The 19905-nt window shown below is 46.3% G+C and overlaps 1 protein-coding gene across 2 annotated transcripts in view; it reads left to right on the top strand.

The window, feature by feature from the left end:
* Positions 1 to 1101: 1101 nt before the first annotated feature.
* EPO (erythropoietin) overlaps positions 1102 to 19905 on the top strand; it is a 287944-nt gene continuing 269140 nt past the window's right edge. For both annotated transcript variants that reach the window (XM_069613847.1, XM_069613848.1), the window contains exon 1: positions 1102 to 1732. In XM_069613847.1, the coding sequence (XP_069469948.1) occupies positions 1720 to 1732 (13 nt within the window). In that variant the 5' untranslated portion in view covers positions 1102 to 1719. The remainder of the gene's footprint in view (positions 1733 to 19905) is intronic.

Consider the following 19905-nt stretch of genomic DNA (forward strand, 5'->3'; position numbering starts at 1 on the left):
CCACTATGAGCTAGCCTGGAAATCTTGGCCACTACTACTCTTGATGAGTCAAGTAGCAGCCTGTTTCCCCGATTTGGAAATGAAACGGCAACCCCTAAACATAGGACGGTGTAGTCACCTTTACCACAATCACAAATAGACTCTAAAATGAATAAAAACACAAATATTCAAGCCCCTGGCTTTTGCCTTTTTTAAAAATTGAGGTTCCAGAGGATGGCCACTAGGTATATTGCATGTTACCGGCAGGAGTATTGTACCGTGCATTATGGGGAACACAACCTCACACACTCTTATGTTTCCTCAGAATCTGGCGCCCTTCTGTAACCTTGAAAACGTCCAACCATGTGTCTCGGTGCTGTTACATGACCTCAAAGAATTGCAACATTATTATAACATACACCCAGGGTACTTTATCCGATGTATTAAGTAGAAAGGGAAGGATAGTTCAGGGGCAAGGCCTTGGCCTTGTAAACCAGACTATACCGAGCATCGTGGGTTCGGTACCCAGCCCCGGTACTGTACTTAGAGGCAGGAATGTGGCATTAAATGCAATATTTAAAAAACGTATTTCTTTTGTATGCTTGCTAGTTACGCCATAGGAAGGTTGAAACATAACCTTGACAGCATTACTGGGCTCGTTCTGTCAACGAAAAGTAAAATCCATATGGTTTCTAACATTGCCAACAAATTTGGAAACAGTTTCAGGTGTAATCTGTTATATGTAAGTAGGTCTCATACATTAATTGTGGATATTCTGTAACTCTGTGTAGATTGCACAATGTAGTGGGCCAAGAGGGAGGATAGCTCACGTACAATGTGCAGTCCAAGGGAACAGGACGATGCCTCGAATCATGGGTTTCATTCCCTGGTCAGCAGAATTATTAAGTAGGTAATAATAGTGACAATGGTTGTTACAGCGCTTAGAAGTTGTAGGAATCTAACAAGAAACCTGTATGAATCATCACATTTATATTACAGACAATGCATGTGTACGATATAAACGCACGGAAAGGTCCTACTCAGAGGCTCTAAGGGTCTGCTACTTTCAACTTTGCGCCCACATGGTGAGGACAATTGCATGACTGCATAGCTAACCTGTCACTTCGGCATGGCTGCCTGCCAGCGCTCAGGCGACGTGCTGGTGGCTGCATTGTCCTTCCCTTGAGGATGGTGCCGAGACGTCCACGGATAATCCTTCCTCCGTTTAAGGAAACCCCTGTTTCCGGTCACTACAAGTCCCCTGGCCGGGGCAGAGAGCCTGCAGTCCTGCCAGGGATCCCAGCTATTGTGACTGCCGGGCGCCGGTTTACAAACACTGAGTGCTGGATCGAGCCCTTGCTGGGGACCGACGACCTCTGTGGTTCAAAATCCAGACTGGATAAAATATTAACTCCACGGGTCCCTGCCGAGGCACGTACTCCATGTCCCTGACGAACTAGTCTTCTGCAAGAAGTGGCGAAAAGGCAGAGCGCGCGCGGGAGCAAGGGGCCATTCCTGGGAGCACCCACGTGGAGAGTTCGCCGCGTAGTGGCTTCTGACACCGAGGGCGTGTTTGCCGCGCACGTGCAAATTGGAGAACGTCCGATGGGGACACTGCTTCCCACGCCCGCCAAGTGCTCTTCACGTAGCTGGAGCTTGGGATAAGTGGCTCCCGAGGGTCTATGTTGCACGCATGGAAAATGAAGGTCCCCTGGTCCACCGAGTTGTGAAGATTTGGATATGGGGATAACTGGTGAGTACTGCAGCTCGCGCGCGCGTAGAAGCCCGCGCTTGCGTGCCTGACAGGAATGGTACTGGTGCACGGTCTTTTTCCATCTGCGCAAACCAGGGCAGCACCTGGGCTCGGACCAGCCACATTCTACCCGGATACTGCACCACACATGTGCCCTGCAGAGCTAGGGATGCGCTCTCCTGAGATGGCGGTGAACATTGAAAGGAGTCGAATCTGTTAACTCCTGGTTGTCACAGGTCGGACACATTGACACCAAGTGCAGTGCCATCTGCGGCACATCGGTTGGGAACTAGGCAGCGTTGCACGCCACCACAACACGCACGTTGCCAACACAATACCGTAAACCCCTCTTCAGAAAACTGGTACATAGGAAACTAATGGGTCTGTGGGAAAGGCTGGCGTGCGTGTCAGGACAAAAAAAGCACAAGTGTGGCATTTTTAGCAGCAATCACATAGGGAAAGTTGCCAATGATGTTTGAACTTTAAGTTTGCAAAACCACAACGATTATCCACTGCAGATATTATATTTTAAATACACTGTGGAAGCTAGATGCACACATGTGGTCACATTCAATGGAAGGTAATGTAAGGGTAATGTCAAAGTAGGTTTTCAAAACTCACGATGAAGGCGTGTGGCAAAATGCATAGGTGTATGTCACAATATACAAGATAGCCGTGTCGGTGGTGCAGTATAAAACAATTGAATGAGCACAAAACCTACATGGCACACCGTCACAAAGAACAAAACATGAGATAGCCTGGATTTTAAATAGAATCATTCAGCGAGTGCAAAGTATTATATACAATGTTTCTGAAGTGTTTTAGGAAATGCGCAAAGTATGTGTAAAGTGGTGCATAATGCTTTGTCGTTGCGACAATCCTTTCTAGGGACTCCCAGTTTTTGCAGATAAGATGCAGTGAGATCGAACTATTTGCATAGGATCACACAATTTCGTAATATCACACAATTTCGTTAAGCAATAAAGCAGACATTTTAATTCTCGAATGTAAGCACTTGATCACATACCTTCAGAGCTCTTGTTAGGTACACATATTCACAATTTTGGCTTTCAAGAACGACTATAGTACTCTTTTATAGAGAATAATTGCAAAGTACACACATCACATAATTAAGGAAACTGACAATATATAAATCGTCACCGAAACATTTGGAGCCAAAAGAGTAGAATTACTTCTTTTAGTGGTTTGTGAACAGAGTTCAAATGTCCACATTATTTTTTTTTTACTGCAGATGGAGTTCCGGTATGTGTTTTTGGGCTCTTAACATGTTTAATGGGCTTCATACTTCATTTACATCTCTGGGGATTCTAGACATTTGGGGGCCCTTCCTCATAGTTTGTAAATGTTAAAAAAAAAGTTATTATTGTCGACCTGTTCACTTTCAAACTGTTGCTTCCTAATACCACCTCGCAATAGAGGTGAGTCCACTAGCCCTTGAGAGTTTGAGATGCTGCTCACCTCAAGATATTTTTTTTAAAGAATAGGTTAAATTGTACATTTTAAAGCACATGGCATGAAGGAATTTGAATGAAGGCCATACGATTTACAGCCAGTTCTGCAGGGGAAGTTACATACAAGATATTACAAGACTTCAGGCGCCTTTTCTATGGAGCAAATTCTTTGTGTCCATCAGAATATTTTGCACCCTACCAAAACACTGGATGCACAGCAAACACATAGTTCTACCACATCACTGAGCAGTGGCGGATACTGCGGGCCACTGCCAGACTAGGAAGAATGCCAATTGAATCAGATGCCAGTATAAATTACACCACATCTGAATATCGTGCCAAAAGATATAATTAGACCAAAATATAAATACTGTGCGAGGAGGTTTAACGCTAATCATTGGTCCTGTGCTAGTTAGGCAAATAAAGCAGCATGCACGAATACAACAAGGACTTGGTATGCTACTTATGAGTGCCACAGGGTAACCTGAAAGCTCTACTTTTCCTTCTGCATAATCTGCTTCTCACTTTTCGAATGTAGGAAACTGAGGTCAACTAAACAATTGGGAGGGGTGTGTGAAGTGTGTGAGGATTTCTCACACCTAGTTGTGACCTGTTCCCATTGGAGATGATGAGGCAATATGTCTTTGTGTTTCCTAAATCACAATTTGCAGTTATGAGCACATGTAGCTAGTCATGGTTTTGTAGGCAGCAGCAGTTTTTGGCATGTTATGATTCGTAGGCGGGCTTTTGCCCATTATACGTTTGGACGTGCACACTCCAGCATGCAGTGACTTTGTTTGAAGAGCCAGGACTGTATAGATGTGTTCAGAGGAAGTGGGGCATATTGTTAACTCTATATAATATGACTGTGCGTTTTGTTAAGAACAAATAAAAACAAAATGTTCTGCTTTCATTCTTTTGTTGTCGTCAAAAGAGTGGATTTATGGTTGCATTGGGGGAGGCACATCGCCAACGAAAGAATATTACTAACATCTGTAATTCCTAAAACCTTAGACAAGCATCAGTAATAACAGACCAGTGGAATTCTCTTTAATGTGAGTGCCTCATATTTATATGCCCACCCTCTTTACTGGGCTGCACCAATACTGTTCTACAGCCCCTTTCAGTGACTATGCAATGCTCTAACCCGGAGCCAACAAAAGCAGAAACATAATGAAAAACACACCCAAATGTTCTCAGGATTTTTTCACAGGGCCAAAAAAATAATTCCTAAAATGTGGAATGTCCATTGAGGGATTTTAAAATAACTATTACAACGGCATAACTTAAATGCCAAGGAATGTGAGCCTTGTTATCAGTATGGCCTTAGGGTCCCCTTAACCCTGGAGACACCTGGACACATGACAAGTGTGTTTAATAGATCTTCCGACCATGAATGAACAATGTACGCTTGTGATCGATCGTTCAACATATTTCAGAGCCATATTTCTTTGGTCTTGAAATCGACATTTAAACTAGTGTTATCGTAAAACACATGGCGATATTTGAGCTGCTGAATCATGGCCTTTATATTCATAAGCATGCAGATATTGGCTGTTTTTTGTCTTGATGGTGATAATTCTACATTAAAGGCTTGAAAGAGAACGTGGGGAAAGTGAGGATGTAAAGAGACACTGCATGACTTTTGTTTGCAGAGCATAGCAATTTCTCAGTGTTTTTAGTACCTGATTCAGTTAATGGGAAGCCATTGCAAGGCTATGTGGCTGCGCTTCTTTTTTCACATTTTGAGGGGCAACGGTAGTGTTGCAGGAGGTTCAGTGCTGATTTAGTGTGTGTGTGTGTGTGTGTGTGTGTGTGTGTGTGTGTGTGTGTGTGTGTGTGTGTGTGTGTGTGTGTGTGTGTGTGTGTGTGTGTGTGTGTGTGTGTGTGTGTGTGTGTGTGTGTGTGTGTGTGTGTGTGTGTGTGTGTGTGTGTGTGTGTGTGTGTGTGTGTGTGTGTGTGTGTGTGTGTGTGTGTGTGTGTGTGTGTGTGTGTGTGTATATATATAGAGAGAGGGAGATAATGAAACAGATAACAAGCCAACATGCCCCTTCACCACTCAGAATTCACCCCTGCAAGTTCACCTCCCACCAGAGCCAGTGAAAAATACATTGTGGGTATGCAAATCAGCTGAAAAACATGCATATTTGCCCCTGCACCACCCAGCCGCACATGTCCCTGCACCACCCTGAATTCACCCAGGCGAGTTCACCTCCCATTAAAGCCAGTGAACAATACATTGTGGGTATGCAAATCAGCTGAAAAACATGCATATTTGCCCCTGCACCACCCAGCCGCACATGTCCCTGCACCACCCTGAATTCACCCAGGCGAGGTCACCTCCCATTAGAGCCAGTGAAAAATACATTGTGGGTATGCAAATCAGCTAAAAAACAGGCATATTTGTCCCAAAAATAGCTTTGACCAATAGACAATACTATTTCATACATAGCTGTACAAGACAGACAACTCTCAAGGATGAAGACAACCACATATGTATTTTACTTACCATGGGGCTCAACAGCGTGGTGAAATATTGTGATTGGAGCTTTGGACCGCCATGTTAAGAAAACACCATCACTGTTATGGTGGGATTAAAACATGAATTATAAAAAACACTTCTGAAATGTGAGAGTAAAATTAGCCAATTCAACTAACAAGTTACACATGCCACAACACAACCCAGTAGGCGTCGCAGGAAGTGCTCCTCCACTTCAGAAACACATTTATACAGATTAGCTTAGAAGACATGGACCCCTTGCTCTCTGTGTATAGAGCCACATCCTCACCTCACTGATGATGGCCAAAACGGCAGTAACAAGTCATTGGGGTTGCTGTTGGTAATTTTGTTCAGAGGAGAATTGCCAAGCATTTTGGTGCCAGACCATCCTTGTGGGCTCGACCAGACTCATATGCAAATTGATATTTCTTCTCCGGGCCAAAATGTGATTGAAGACCCTCATGAGCAGGCACCTAGCCACAGAACAGGTCATTCATGCCGTGTTCGCCTCAGTAGAGGGTCTCACATTTTTGCATAATTAACATTTTTAAAAGACATGGTTCTTCACACTATGTTATGAAAGATAGTCCAGGCATGAACCCTCTGCTCTCTTTGCCTAGAAAGATACAGTTCCATCTCACTGATGATGCCCACACAGGCAGAAACATGTGTTTGGGGTTGCTGGTGTTATTCTGGCTTAAAGGTAAGTTTTCTAGGATTTTGGTGAGGCCTGTCCTTGTAAATAGGATTCGACTGGTATACAAATGGATACTTCTTCTTCGGAAAGACAAAGTGGGTTAAAGCATGATTATAGACACTCCTGAGTGGGCATCTTCACACATAAAAGCTCGTTCATGCCGTGTTCGTATCAGTAGAGGGGCTATCACATATATATATTTTAGATATAAAAAACCCTTTTAACTAAGAGTTAAGGTTAATCTAATAAAAAGTACATTCATTAAGGTACAAACACTCACTGTATACAACTACACATTCAACTATAAACACTCAATCCATACCACTACAAATCCAACCTTAACACTCCAACTATGGTATTGATTTAACCAGCCTTATACTTGAAGTGAGTGTTAAAGTTGGATTCAAAGTGTTATACAGTAACTGTTTGTACCTTAACATTGTTATTCCCAAACTTTACAATCTGTAAGATTAACCTTTACTCTTATTTAACACTTTTTTAAATTAAATCTAATTTCAGAGTTTTTGTGTGCAGTATGGCATGCATCTTACAAGCGTGTGTAGCATGAGTTTATGCTGTATGAGTGTTTCAGCGTATGGCGTATGAGCCATACGGTTTCTATTTTGTACATGTACGCAATTTAAATCTTGTATAAATCTTAACTACATATGGAAATTGACATCAAAGATAGTCCTGAGATTGATTTTGAGTTTTTAGACATATAGGACCTCATTACGACCCAGGCGGAGGACCATGGTGCTAATAGCACCATGGTCCATGCCGGTAACTTACCGACTCCGCCATGGAGAAAGGGGGAATTACCACCCCATTACAAGGTTTCCGGGGCGTTAATTCCCCCTTCCTCCATGGCCCTTCCCCATTCCCATTTTTGCCCCATAGGGCTCAATGGGAATGGGCAAGGCGCTAAGTACGGTACCGCAAATTGCGGTACCGTACTTAGCACCAAGTTCCCTTTGCGGGTCCCTACTTTAACGGCTGGTGTAGACCAGCCGTTAAGGTCGGGTCCTGCAAAGGGACCTCGTAATCAGGCGCTAATGGGTTAACGGCGCCGCAGCCTTTTACAGCGCCGTTAACCCATTAGCGCCAGGGTCGTAATGAGGCCCATAGTGTCCTAAACTTGAAATGCAAGCCCGAAGAGAAAACACCCTCAACGGGGGTGACATTAGTACGGTCATACACAGGCTCGAGATGACGATCACCCCATAGTCCTATATAATATTAGAGAAACTCCAACACTCCTGGAAATTCCAATTCAGTGCAGATGCAATGGTACACCACCACATGTAACAACAGAGCAGGCCATAGAAGACACTCAAGACCCGTATGATCACCACCCGAAACTGAGTGAGGTGTATACATCAACAGTAAAGGCACTCACGGCTCACCAAAGCTTCCGGTTCACAATGGCACGTCTCTTCTTGGTGAGGGTAAGTAACACTTAACCCATTCCATGCGCGGGTCAAGAGATCTCTGACCACCCCCGAACAGTGCGGTGCCTGCATAATCAGACTGGAGAAATCGAGTAGACCAACAGCCAAGCGGGGAAAAAATAGAAAAAATAGAAGGAAACAAACGGTCGTCATCACGTTCACTCTAGGCGCGACATTCACCCCTACGTTCAACACACCACCGTACTGTAACTACAATGTGAGTAAACAGAAGACTGACCTGTTCCAAAACAGCACGCCCACTTGTGGCAGAGCAGTCGAGACTTAGATATTTATACGTCTCTGCGAAGAGCCGAAGGATCACAATCACTGTCGTCTAAGCGCTCTCAGAAGAGATTCACTATCTGTATTATAAACATACAAAAACAGACAGCGAGTCACTCCTCAAACACATTATGTGTATGTCATGTAAGCATTTATAATCAATCATGGCAACTACCAAAATACCGACACACTGGTAAATAATGTTAAGTAATTCCTAACAGCTTTTTCCATTGCAACTAACTGTGGTCAATAAGACAGGGTCAGTATGACAGAGGCAGTTCTCTACTTGGCCAACCAGTCGGACAAACTTACCGCCATCTTCGCTGCATAGCATTTTGTCTTCCGCCGCATAGGTGTAGGATCCCCAGATATATGGAGCACGTGATCTCAAATCCAGACACGTGATCACCATGTCGTGTGTACGTCAACGTGGGGAGAGCAACTTCTGGGGTTAAGGCGTGCCGTTTCCGCACAGATAGGTAAGCCTAACAATAACAGCCTCACAAATTACCAAGCCGACAATAATCAATGTCAGACAACTTCAGATGTTTCCTGTGAACAAATACAGCAGGTGTCATAAAAATGCCAGAGTATTCATCACTGTCCTGAGATAATTCGCTACTGGGCAGGGTCCTGGAGGTTACATATTCCAATTCATTGATTCATTCAGACCCAGCACATGGCTTTTACTCAAAAAGATGAGTTTGAGGGTCTGTTTGTCTACTGGGTTGTTCTGGGTCAGTGGAATCTTTTTTAACACAGTCCATCTAAGATCATTATAACCATGGTCCAGCATAACAAAGTGACCCACCATAGGAGCCGTGAGAATCCTGGTTCTGATGCAACTCCTGTGCTCATTAATACGGACTTTGATTTTTCGTTCCGTTTTGCAAATATAATTTGGGAAAACGGGCACCATATCGCGTATATTACATTGCTGGAGTTGCAATTGGAGAACATCTTCTATTCTCAAGGTCTCTGTAACCCAATATCAACCTCAGTTGTACGGCTAGTAAACTGGCAACAGACACATGCCCCACAGGGTGCATGTCCTCTAAGTTTTGGCATCCCCATAGTTGGGTGATAGTATTCTGGGCATTACCTCTATTACTGATGTCATTCCTGCTCACCAGTTCTTTCACATTGTGTCCACGTTTAAAGGCACAACGAGGGGCTTCAACAGGTATTTTCGCCTGAGCTAGAATGTGCCAGTGTTTTTTCACAATCTTCACTTGATATGATAAGTGGTTAAAGGTGCTGACAAACACAAGTGAGTCAATCCTGCTGGGGATAGGTTTAGGCCTGTATTCAAACAGGGCTTCACGTTGGTTATTGGATGCCCTCTTCATAGATATTCTTACAATTTTCTTGGGGTGGCCCCGTTGGATCAGGTTCTGACTCAATGTTGACACCTCAGACAGGAACACCTCTCTGTTGCTACTGTTCCGCTTCAGCTGCAAAAATTGGCCGAATGGTAAATTGCCTCTCAGAGCTTTCGGATGGAAACTATCATACTTGAGTAACGAATTTCGGTCAGTTGCCTTATGAAACGGTTTTAACTCAAGTCGGTTGGTAGACAGATTCACAATGATCATGAGATATAAAAAATCGATCTGTTCCCTGTGGTGATTCATTGTGAATTTGAGAAAAGGATTAATCCCATTCAGCCATTGAAAGAAAGCCAATAGGGTCAGTTCATCTCCGTGCCACACAAGTAGCATGTCATCGATGTACCTCTTCCACACCGTGATATGTTGTTGTCATTGTAAATGCTCATATGCTCAAAGAAGTCGACATATAAGTTAGCCAAAGAAGGAGCCATGGCTGACCCCATAGCTGTCCTATGGATCTGTTGGTAAACCTGTCCATCAAACTAGATATGAAACATAACTTCAAAGTTAGTCCTGACTGACTTTCATGTGAGTTTACATACCTATATTTGTGTACATGTACAAATTGTACATGTACGGGTACAGTTCTTATCAAAGATGTACATTGATTCTGAGCGTATGTTTTAAGAGCATGTGCCGTGTGTGTGTCTTAACGGTGTGTATTATAAGAATGTGTTGTGCGTGTCGTAACAGCGTGTATCATAAGAGCATGTATGGGAAGTGTGTGTCATAAGAACGTGTATCATAAGTGTGTGTCGTAAGAGTGTGTTGAAAAAGTGTGCCATAAGAGCATGTGCTGTTCCACAGATGGCTTCAAGAACTCCGAGGTTCAATTAGGTAGCTTAGAAAATGTATAGTTATGTTTACCAACTTGGCTGACGAGTGACTGCACGAAAACCAAACTAGGGTGGTCACTGGTCTACTTCTTAACCTCAAGCATGCTCCCTCCACCCTAAAAACAAGTTACTTACCTGTAATTCCTGTTCTCCAGCATTGGAACTGTTCATTGATGCACATGCTTATTGAATATTCCCATTCATCAGGCTGGGAATCCTCTGTAATATTAAAGCATTTTTGCTTTAAAGCTTCAAACTGCTTGTCACTTATATAGCTTATCGCTGTCACTTTGGGTCATACTGCCTCAGCCAATGACATTAATCCTCCTTAGTTCAACCCCTGGTGGCCATCGTCAGATTCTGAAGTGCACGTAAAGTGGTAGTAGGAACCATGAAGAGCCAAAGAGGGGTAAGAGGGAGTGCTGCATGTGAATCCATGCAAAATACCAATGCTGGAGAACAGGAGTTATAGGTAAGTAACTTGTTTCTTCTCCTGCATTGGATCTTCATGGACTCATATGCTCATAAATACGAATACACAGAGTACATATACACAACCAATGGGAGGCGGCATAGCTCCACAGAAGCAATTGAAACTTACCATTGGAACACTTACCTCAAGCGAAAGGTTTGCGAAGTACTGCCTGGCTGACACAGGACTCCTCCCTGGAATCCCTGTCGATGTGGTCACCCTGCAGATGTCGAGCAGGGGAACACCAGACAAGACCACTTCATTAGATGCCACCGCTTGGGTGGAATGCACCATTGCTCTACCTGGCAGGAGCCTGTTTGCCAGCTGGTGGCAATGAGAGATGCAGCCAGATAGCCATCTGGAAATGGAAGACATTGCCAGGGCTTTGCCTTTGCCCACAGGTCCAAATGATACAAATAGCTGCAAGGTTACACAGAATTCTTTTGAGCAGGTGACATAAAACTTCAAGGCACGCACAACATCCAGCAAGTGCAAGGTCCTCTCTGATGGAGAAGTGGGGGGGGACCAAAGAAAACGGGTTGAAGTAGTGGTTCATTCAGGTGGAAAGCTGAGGGAACATTCGACATGAAGGAAGGGCTCATGCAGAGCACTACCTTGGATTGGTGGAAAGTCCGGTATGGTGGCTTGCAGGGAAGAGCTTGCACATTTCCTACACGTCTGACAAACATAATGGCCACTAGAATAGCTGCTTTACATGATAGGAACTTCAACGGAGCCCAGTGAAGATGTTCAAACGGTAGACCCATTAACGTAGAGAGAACCACATTAAGTTCCCACACTGGAGCTGGAGCTTTTACTGGAGGAAACGCCTGGAACAGACCATTGAGGAATTCTTTAACCACTCTCTGCAACCACAGAGAAGGTTGACCTGAAGTGAGACGTAGTGAAAAAAGGGCTGCTAAAGGCACCCTAATGAAGGCATGCACCTGTCATACTTTTGCCAGGGATGATATGGCGAGATGTGTGCAGCTTTGATCCAAAGAGGGTCTAGTTGTTGTGACCGACTGTTAAGACGGATTTCTGAACTCTGACCTGGTGGCGCAGAAGTTCAGAAGGCCAACCTAATTACTTGGAACAGGGTAACCTCTGGACGAGCCAGACCAATCAAGGTAGCGATCGCGGCGGTCAAGACTAGGTCTCAAGAGGGGTGAGGGTGACTGAAAGCCCGCAATGAGCACACAAAGCAAGATCACTTACAAACTACTCCAAACAGTTGTTATATTAAAAATATATACACATTTATTTCAAGGCCTTTAAAACAATGACCGTAGCGAGAAAATCACAATATAACGATAGTAAACCAACACATACCATATCAACAAAATATATATACAAATACAACCAGTCTCAAGCGTTATATGCACGAAATGTGCAGTCCACCTAAAAGGGAGGGAAAACAGGCGGTGCGAAATAACGCTTAGACCCAGTTCGCCTTCAGAGGCACCTAACTAGATGGAAGTCCGAGCCCTGCAAAGAGTGGAGCCTTGTGCTCAAAAGTACCTGCATGCGCTGGTGCCAACGGGCAAAAGGAGAAGCTCTTCGAGGGAAATCAGGCAGTTCAGTTTAGTGCACAAAAGAAGAAGAACAAGTTCCGCGACTCAAGCGCAGCCTCCACAGTGGGCAGAAGCAGAGCGCGAGTACGGAAAAGGGTGCTGTTTGACACAGCGGGGAAAAGCAATGGGCTCCTGCAGGAGGGCGACCAGATCCTAGCTATGCTACTCACCGGTCCCCGATGCAAGCAGACCCAGGCTTCTCCGCGTCAGTTTCAGCAGCTGGCAGGTTCAGAAGAGCAGGGAACGCCTCGTCGTCGTGTTGAGTAAAAAGACGTCCCAATCGAAGAAACCCGCACAGTTTGTTACCCCAGCAGGGCAACGGAGCGGCCGTGTGTATCTGAGCCAAATGTACACTACTCACTTCAGACCTGGGAACGCCAAGTGTACGAAGCGTGTGAGAGTGACAAGGACTCGAAATACTACACAACCTGGCGGCGGTTACAGAGCAAGACTCCCGTGTAAGCTGGTCAGTCAGCTGGATGGCCCAGAGACGCTTCCGAAGGCTTACTGGCAGGAGATGGTGAAGATGCCGAGAATAGCTGTTCCCGCTATTCCAAGGGTCGAAGTACCAGTACAGGCCTTCTGGTTCGATCGAAGGTGAAAAGGGTTTCACAAGGCGACAGCAGTGCAGAGGAGAAGTCCTTCACCAGCGATTCCTCGGTCCAGCCTCTTGGTTGCAGGATACTTGGCTCCTGTATTCCTTCGTTCGTGAGAACTCAGGAGATCGACATGGTAGTGGTGTTTCCAGCCCCCTCTTATCCACGGTTCCCTTCGCGCCAAAACGGAGGGGACCCAATGGGAGATCCGCTCATCAACACTCACACCATTCGTGGACCAATCACGGACCACGGTGGTCCCAGGCATTCACACCACCCTAGACTCTCTGGCACCCAGGATGTGTATTGGGACCAGACATCCCAGCCCACATCCTGGAGGCACACACAAGACATGTAGAAGCCCGCAAAAGCATCCGTGTTTTGCGGGAAAGTACATGCCCAAATAAGGAAGGCCCCGGGTCGGCTCGACCTGGGGAAGGTGAAGGGAGCAAGACGGTCAGCGGACAGGACAAAGGAGCCTCGTGGTCTGGCCATTTTGGGAGCCAGGCCAACATTTTGGGTTAAGCGTGAGAAACGCGCTTAGAACGCCATAAGGAGCTCAAAACACAAGAAACGATCGCTGCCACCATTCCCGTCCCTGAATCACTTGCACCGATCAGATACAATCCTAAACGAGTATCTAGGGCCTGTAGAAGGCTAGAGACCCAAGAGAGCTGTAACTTAGCTTACAGTGCCCTCTTGTGTCATGTTGCACGAAAGTCGCAACATGATAAAAGAAACTACGGGAAACAGCGTTCCCCGGTACTGAATGTCTTAAGGGCATGTCAGTTTTCCCGTAAGAAAGGAGCGAAAGCGCAGAGGAGTGCGGCAGAAGGCTGCACTTCTCTGGCAAAGTCAAGAACAAGGTGAAATACAACAGCAAAAAGTTTAGGGGTTGCCACATGGAAGGAAAATTACCTACAATTACGAAATCTTTCCTAACACTCGCCCCTCCCAGACTATGGACAGGGGGAACTAATCCACCCCTGGATGAGTCTCTTGTTCAGGTCGGTTAAACATTCTGGACAACCCATCAGCATTGCTATGTTGGACACCTGGCCTATGCTCAATAGTGAAGTCGAAGCCTTGTAGACTTATGGACCAACTAAGCAACTTTGGATTCTCCCCCTTCATGTTCATTAGCCACTTTAAGGGCTTATGGTCAGTTTGCACAGTAAAGTGGGTCCCATAGAGGTAGGGCCTCAGCTTCCTTAGGGCCCACACAACAGAGAAACATTCTTTCTCTACCGTGGACCATCTGAGCTCTCTGTCCTTAAGCTGGCGGCTAATAAAACCAATAGGGTGTTCCTTACCCTTCTCATCTACTTGTGATAGTACAGCTCCTATCCCAGTGTCAGAGGCGTCCGTCTGCACGATAAAAGGTCTTTGATAATCAGGGGCCCTGAGGACAGGGGCCTGGCACAAGGAGTCTTTTAAGCCATTGAAGGCCTTCTCACACTCCTCGGTCCAAGTTACCTTCTTGGGTTTCTTCAGAGTTGTGAGGGCAGTCAGAGGGGCAGCTATGGTGCCATAGTCTGCCACAAAATTGCAGTAATACCCCGTGAGTCCTAAGAAGGCTCTCACTTGGGTTTGCGTAGTGGGGGTAGGCCAGTCTTGTACTGCTTGTACTTTACTGGGAAGAGGCTGTATCCTCCCTCCACCTACTTCATGTCCAAGGTAAACCACTGAGCCTTGTCCAATCTGGCATTTACTAGCCTTTATGGTCAGGTGTGCTTTCTGAAGAGCCTGGAGCACAATCCCGAGGTGTTTCACATGGTCTTCCCAGGTGGCACTGAAAACTGCTATATCGTCCAGATATAGACAGAATTCGTCCAACCCATTCAACACATGATTCACAAGCCTCTGGAAAGTGGCAGGTGCATTCTTCAACCCGAACGGCATTACCCGGAATTGGTAAAGGCTGTCTGGAGTAGAAAATGCTGCCTTCTCCTTGGCATGTTCTGCTTAAGCTATTTGCCAATAGCCAGCAGTGAGGTCAAACGTGATGAGGTACTTGGAGGCACCCAAAGTATCCACCAGCTCATCTGTTCGAGGCAAGGGGTGTGCATCTGTCTTGGTGACAGCATTCAGAGCCCTGTAATCCATGCAGAACCTCAATTCAGAAGTGCCTGCCTTTGGAACCAAAACCACAGGGCTGGACCAAGGACTACTAGAGGGTTCAATCACCCCAAGGTCTAACATCTTGTTGACCTTGGTCTTAATATAAGACCGTACTTTGTCTGACATCCTGTATCCCCTACTTTTGGTAGGTACACTGTCTCCTGTGTCTATGTTATGTTTGCACCAAGGTGTCAAACCAGGCGACTGTGAAAACAGGGGGGAAAACTGCCTAAGCAAACTTTTCACCTCAGCCTGCTGATCAGAAGTCAGGTGAGGGGCCACTCGGACACCCTCAAAGGAGCTATCTGAAGGACCGCTTTGGAACAGGTCAGGGAGAGGTTCAGACTCCTCTTCCTCAACGTCTGAAGCCAGTAGGAGTGCTGCGATTTCGACTCTTGGGATGAAAGCCTTCAGCCTATTCACGTGAAACACTTTTGGAGCCTGTCCAGGCCTTCCAAGGTCCACTAAATAGTTAACCTCACCCAGGGGCTCCACCACTGTGTAAGGGCCTGATCATTTGTCCTGTAAAGCTAGAGGCCTTATGGGATTCATGATCAGGACTTGCTGACCAGGTGTAAAGTTGATGAGGGAAGCTTTCTGGTCGTACCAATGTTTCACCAGCGCTTGTCCTGCCTTCAATTTATCACTAGCCAAGCCCATCAGAAGTACCATCCGTTTTCTGAGCCCTAGCACATAATCAACTACGTTGGTAGTAACAGGGGGAGTGGGCATCTCCCATCCCTCTTTGACGATGGCTAAGGGTCCCCGTACGGGATGACCGAACAGAAGTTCGAAGGGGCTGAAGCCAACACCCTCCTGTGGTACCTCTCGGTAGGCAAACAGTAAGCATGGTAAAAGAAGATCCCATTTTCTTCTCTGAGGTTCCTCCAGAGCCCCAATCATGCTTTTTAACGTTCTGTTGAAACGTTCCACCAGACCATTGGTCTGGGGGTGGTATGCAGAAGAGAACTTGTAGGTGACCCCACATTCTTTCCACATAGCCTGCATATACTTCGACATAAAGTTGCTGCCACGATCCGACACAACTTCTTTAGGGAAGCCAACCCTAGTAAATATGCCAAGTAAAGCTTTTGCAACTGACTTGGCAGTTACAGTTTTCAATGGGATGGCCTCAGGATATCTGGTTGCATGGTCGACCAGCACCAGGATAAACCTATTGCCTGAGGATGTTTGCGGGTCAAGGGGACCAATGATGTCGATCCCTACCCTTTCAAGTGGTACCCCCACAACCGGGAGCGGTACCAACGGAGCTTGGATTGTCGCGCCAACCTTACCAGACAACTGGCAGGAGGCACAACTCCTGCAGTGACTTTCTACTTGCACCCCCATCTTGGGCCAGTAGAAGTGCATGTATAGCCTTTGCTTGGTCCTCTTCATACCAAGGTGACCAGCAAGGGGAACTTCATGCGCCAACTGCAGGAGGAAGGGCCTAACAGCAAGGGGAACCACCAACCTCCTATGGTCTCCTTCTGTAGACTCTGTGGGCTCACTATACAGGAGTCCACCTTCCCAATAAATCCTATGCGTCCCAGGAGGTTCACCCTGAAGCTGGGAGCAGGCCTGTCTCCTTAGGCCTTCCAGAGATGGGCACTCACGTTGGCCTTTAATGAATTCGTCCCTATCAGGACCTCCTTCAACTAACAAGTCTTTTAGTTCAGGATGATCGTTGGGGTCAAATACTTCAGGCATCGCCACCTCCTCGTCAGGCCCGGGCGATTGACCAACTTCCTCCACCGCAGTGGTAGGCGAGCTCGGGGGAATATTCTCTTTCCCTCGTCTTGACTTGTCGACTCCTTTCGCCTTGGGTTTCCCCTTCGGCTGGGGCGGCGTATTGGTCTTGGCCAATGCTGCCCGTGCTTGAGACCGTGTGTAGGGTCTTTCGGCAGTATCTCCTAGGAGCCCTAGAGCTCTGAGATCATTACCTAACAAGACCTTTCCCGGGACGTTTCTCTGAATGCTCACTGGAATCCTGACTGCTGTACCATTTAAAGTAAGATTTACAGGTATTACTGGGAACATACGGAGAGGGCCGTCAGCCAACTTAGTGGGCATCAGAGTAGCTCTGGCAACTTCCTCTGAGTCTACCAAGGTAGAATCCACTACAGTGCGACTGCACCCACTATCCCTAAGAGCTGGAGTATCTACTCCATTGATTAGCACACTGTCTTTAAAGTAGTGCTTGGTATTTAGGCTCCTAGGAACCCAGGGATACTAAAACTACCTCAGCCTCTATCCCGCTGGGAAATGAGTCTGAGGAGAAGGATGTTCCTGTAATCTCTTCTTCCTCGTAGGAGGAGAAGGCCAGATTAGCGGAGTGGACCCCCAAAGGTCTAACCTTACACCGGGGATCCCCCTTCACGTGGTCAGTTGCTCCACAAGCAAAACAAGATCCATTGGGTCTGTTTACATAGGGAGGCTTATTGTAACCAGAGTTCTGTTTCGGAGGCTGACCTCCACTACCCTGTGAGTTCTCTTGTGTCTTACCCTTATTTTTCTTTTTGTGGCCCTTATGAGAAGAAGATTTATCAGATTCTCCACCCTCCATATCTTTGGACTTTTTCCCTTCCTCCTGCTTGCCAGGATGAGTTTTGTCCTTATGGGACACTCGATGTGACACCCATAAGTCTGCTGCAATGGCCAGCTTCTTAGGATCTATCTCCTTCGAATCGGCCAAATGCTGCTTAAGCTCCGGGGAAGAAGATGCAAAAATGTGTTCCAGCATGACAAGATTTATCATGCCTTCAAAGGTAGAAACCTTATAACCTTCGACCCAGCCAGTTAAGTTTTTCAAGGATTCAGTGACATAAGATACCCAAGTACCACCTTCCTTTTTCTTATACTCTCTGAAACGTTTCAAATATTGGGCCGGAGTCTTCCCAAACTTTAAAATGAGAGTTTGCTTTAACATTGCGAAATCAGCTCGCTCAGCCTTCGACATTTCCATAATGGCACTACAGCCAGAATGGGGCAGTCTGCTGAGTAACCAGGCAATCTTATCAGCATTGTCAACTTGTTGAACTTCGCATGCATACTCAAACGCATTCAGCCAGTCCATAATGTCATTCCTTTCCTAATAATGAGCAGATCTTTCGGAAACCGTGGATGAGAGGAGGCCCCAGACCCATGTCCAGGACCCTTGGACCCATTTGCAACCTGAAGCTTGGCCAGTTCCAACTGGTTATCCCTGTCATTTTGTTTTTCTGCCTGTTCGATTTTTAGTTTGGCTATGTTGAATTCAAGCTCCTGCTGCCTAAACCGCAGCTCTTGCTTCTTGAATTCAAGCATAGCCTCCCCATCAGCACTGGCAGAGGAAACATTAGACATCTCATCCTCCCTGTCCTCGTGGTCGCGATGGATCAGTGCAGCGGCAGAACCGTCGGTTCTACCAGTGAGAGCAGCCCCAACTCCTTCCGCACTGTCCTCAGAAGTTTTAGCGTCAAGCTGCGCTTCTTGCCACGCCACGATTCTTTGGATCATTTCCAATTTCGTGCCTTGAGAGGAAACACCTCTCTCCGCACACATCTTTTTCAATGTTTCTGATTTGGAAGCATTTAAAGTTAACAAGGTATTTGTTTCCATACTGTTAGATAGGACTATGGCCTTTTTAAAGTTATACTACAACAATTCACTACGTGTCCTGGTTGGAATAACCTGAAATGCCTTAGTTCGTGCGCAACACTGGATACCTTCAGTCGTATCCCACCGCTGTACACCAATTTGTTAAGACGGATTTCTGAACTCTGTCCTGGTGGCGCAGAAGTTCAGAAGGCCAACCTAATTACTTGGAACAGGGTAACCTCTGGGCGAGCTAGACCAATCAAGGTAGCGATCGCGGCGGTCAAGACTAGGTCTCAAGAGGGGTGAGGGTGACTGAAAGCCCGCAATGAGCACAAAAAGCAAGATCACTTACAAACTACTCCAAACAGTTGTAATATTAAAAATATATACACATTTATTTCAAGGCCTTTAAAACAATGACCGTAGCGAGAAAATCACAATATAACGATAGTAAACCAACACATACCATATCAACACAATATATATACAAATACAACCAGTCTCAAGCGTTATATGCACGAAATGTGTAGTCCACCTAAAAGGGAGGGAAAACAGGCGGTGCGAAATAACGCTTAGACCCAGTTCGCCTTCAGAGGCACCTAACTAGATGGAAGTCCGAGCCCTGCGAAGAGTGGAGCCTTGTGCTCAAAAGTACCTGCACGCGCTGGTGCCAACGGGCAAAAGGAGAAGCTCTTTGAGGGAAATCAGGCAGTTCAGTTTAGTGCACAAAAGAAGAAGAACAAGTTCCGCGACTCAAGCGCAGCCTCCACAGTGGGCAGAAGCAGAGCGCGAGTACGGAAAAGGGTGCTGTTTGACACAGCGGGGAAAAGCAATGGGCTCCTGCAGGAGGGCGACCAGATCCTAGCTATGCTACTCACCGGTCCCCGATGCAAGCAGACCCAGGCTTCTCTGCGTCAGTTTCAGCAGCTGGCAGGTTCAGAAGAGCAGGGAACGCCTCGTCGTCGTGTTGAGTAAAAAGACGTCCCAATCGAAGAAACCCGCACAGTTTGTTACCCCAGCAGGGCAACGGAGCGGCCGTGTGTATCTGAGCCAAATGTACACTACTCACTTCAGACCTGGGAAGGCCAAGTGTACGAAGCGTGTGAGAGTGACAAGGACTCGAAATACTACACAACCTGGCGGCGGTTACAGAGCAACACTCCCGTGTAAGCTGGTCAGTCAGCTGGATGGCCCAGAGACGC

Source organism: Ambystoma mexicanum, chromosome 1p (genome assembly GCF_040938575.1).
Source record: "Ambystoma mexicanum isolate Mex_15411 chromosome 1p, UKY_AmexF1_1, whole genome shotgun sequence".
NCBI lineage: Eukaryota > Metazoa > Chordata > Amphibia > Caudata > Ambystomatidae > Ambystoma > Ambystoma mexicanum.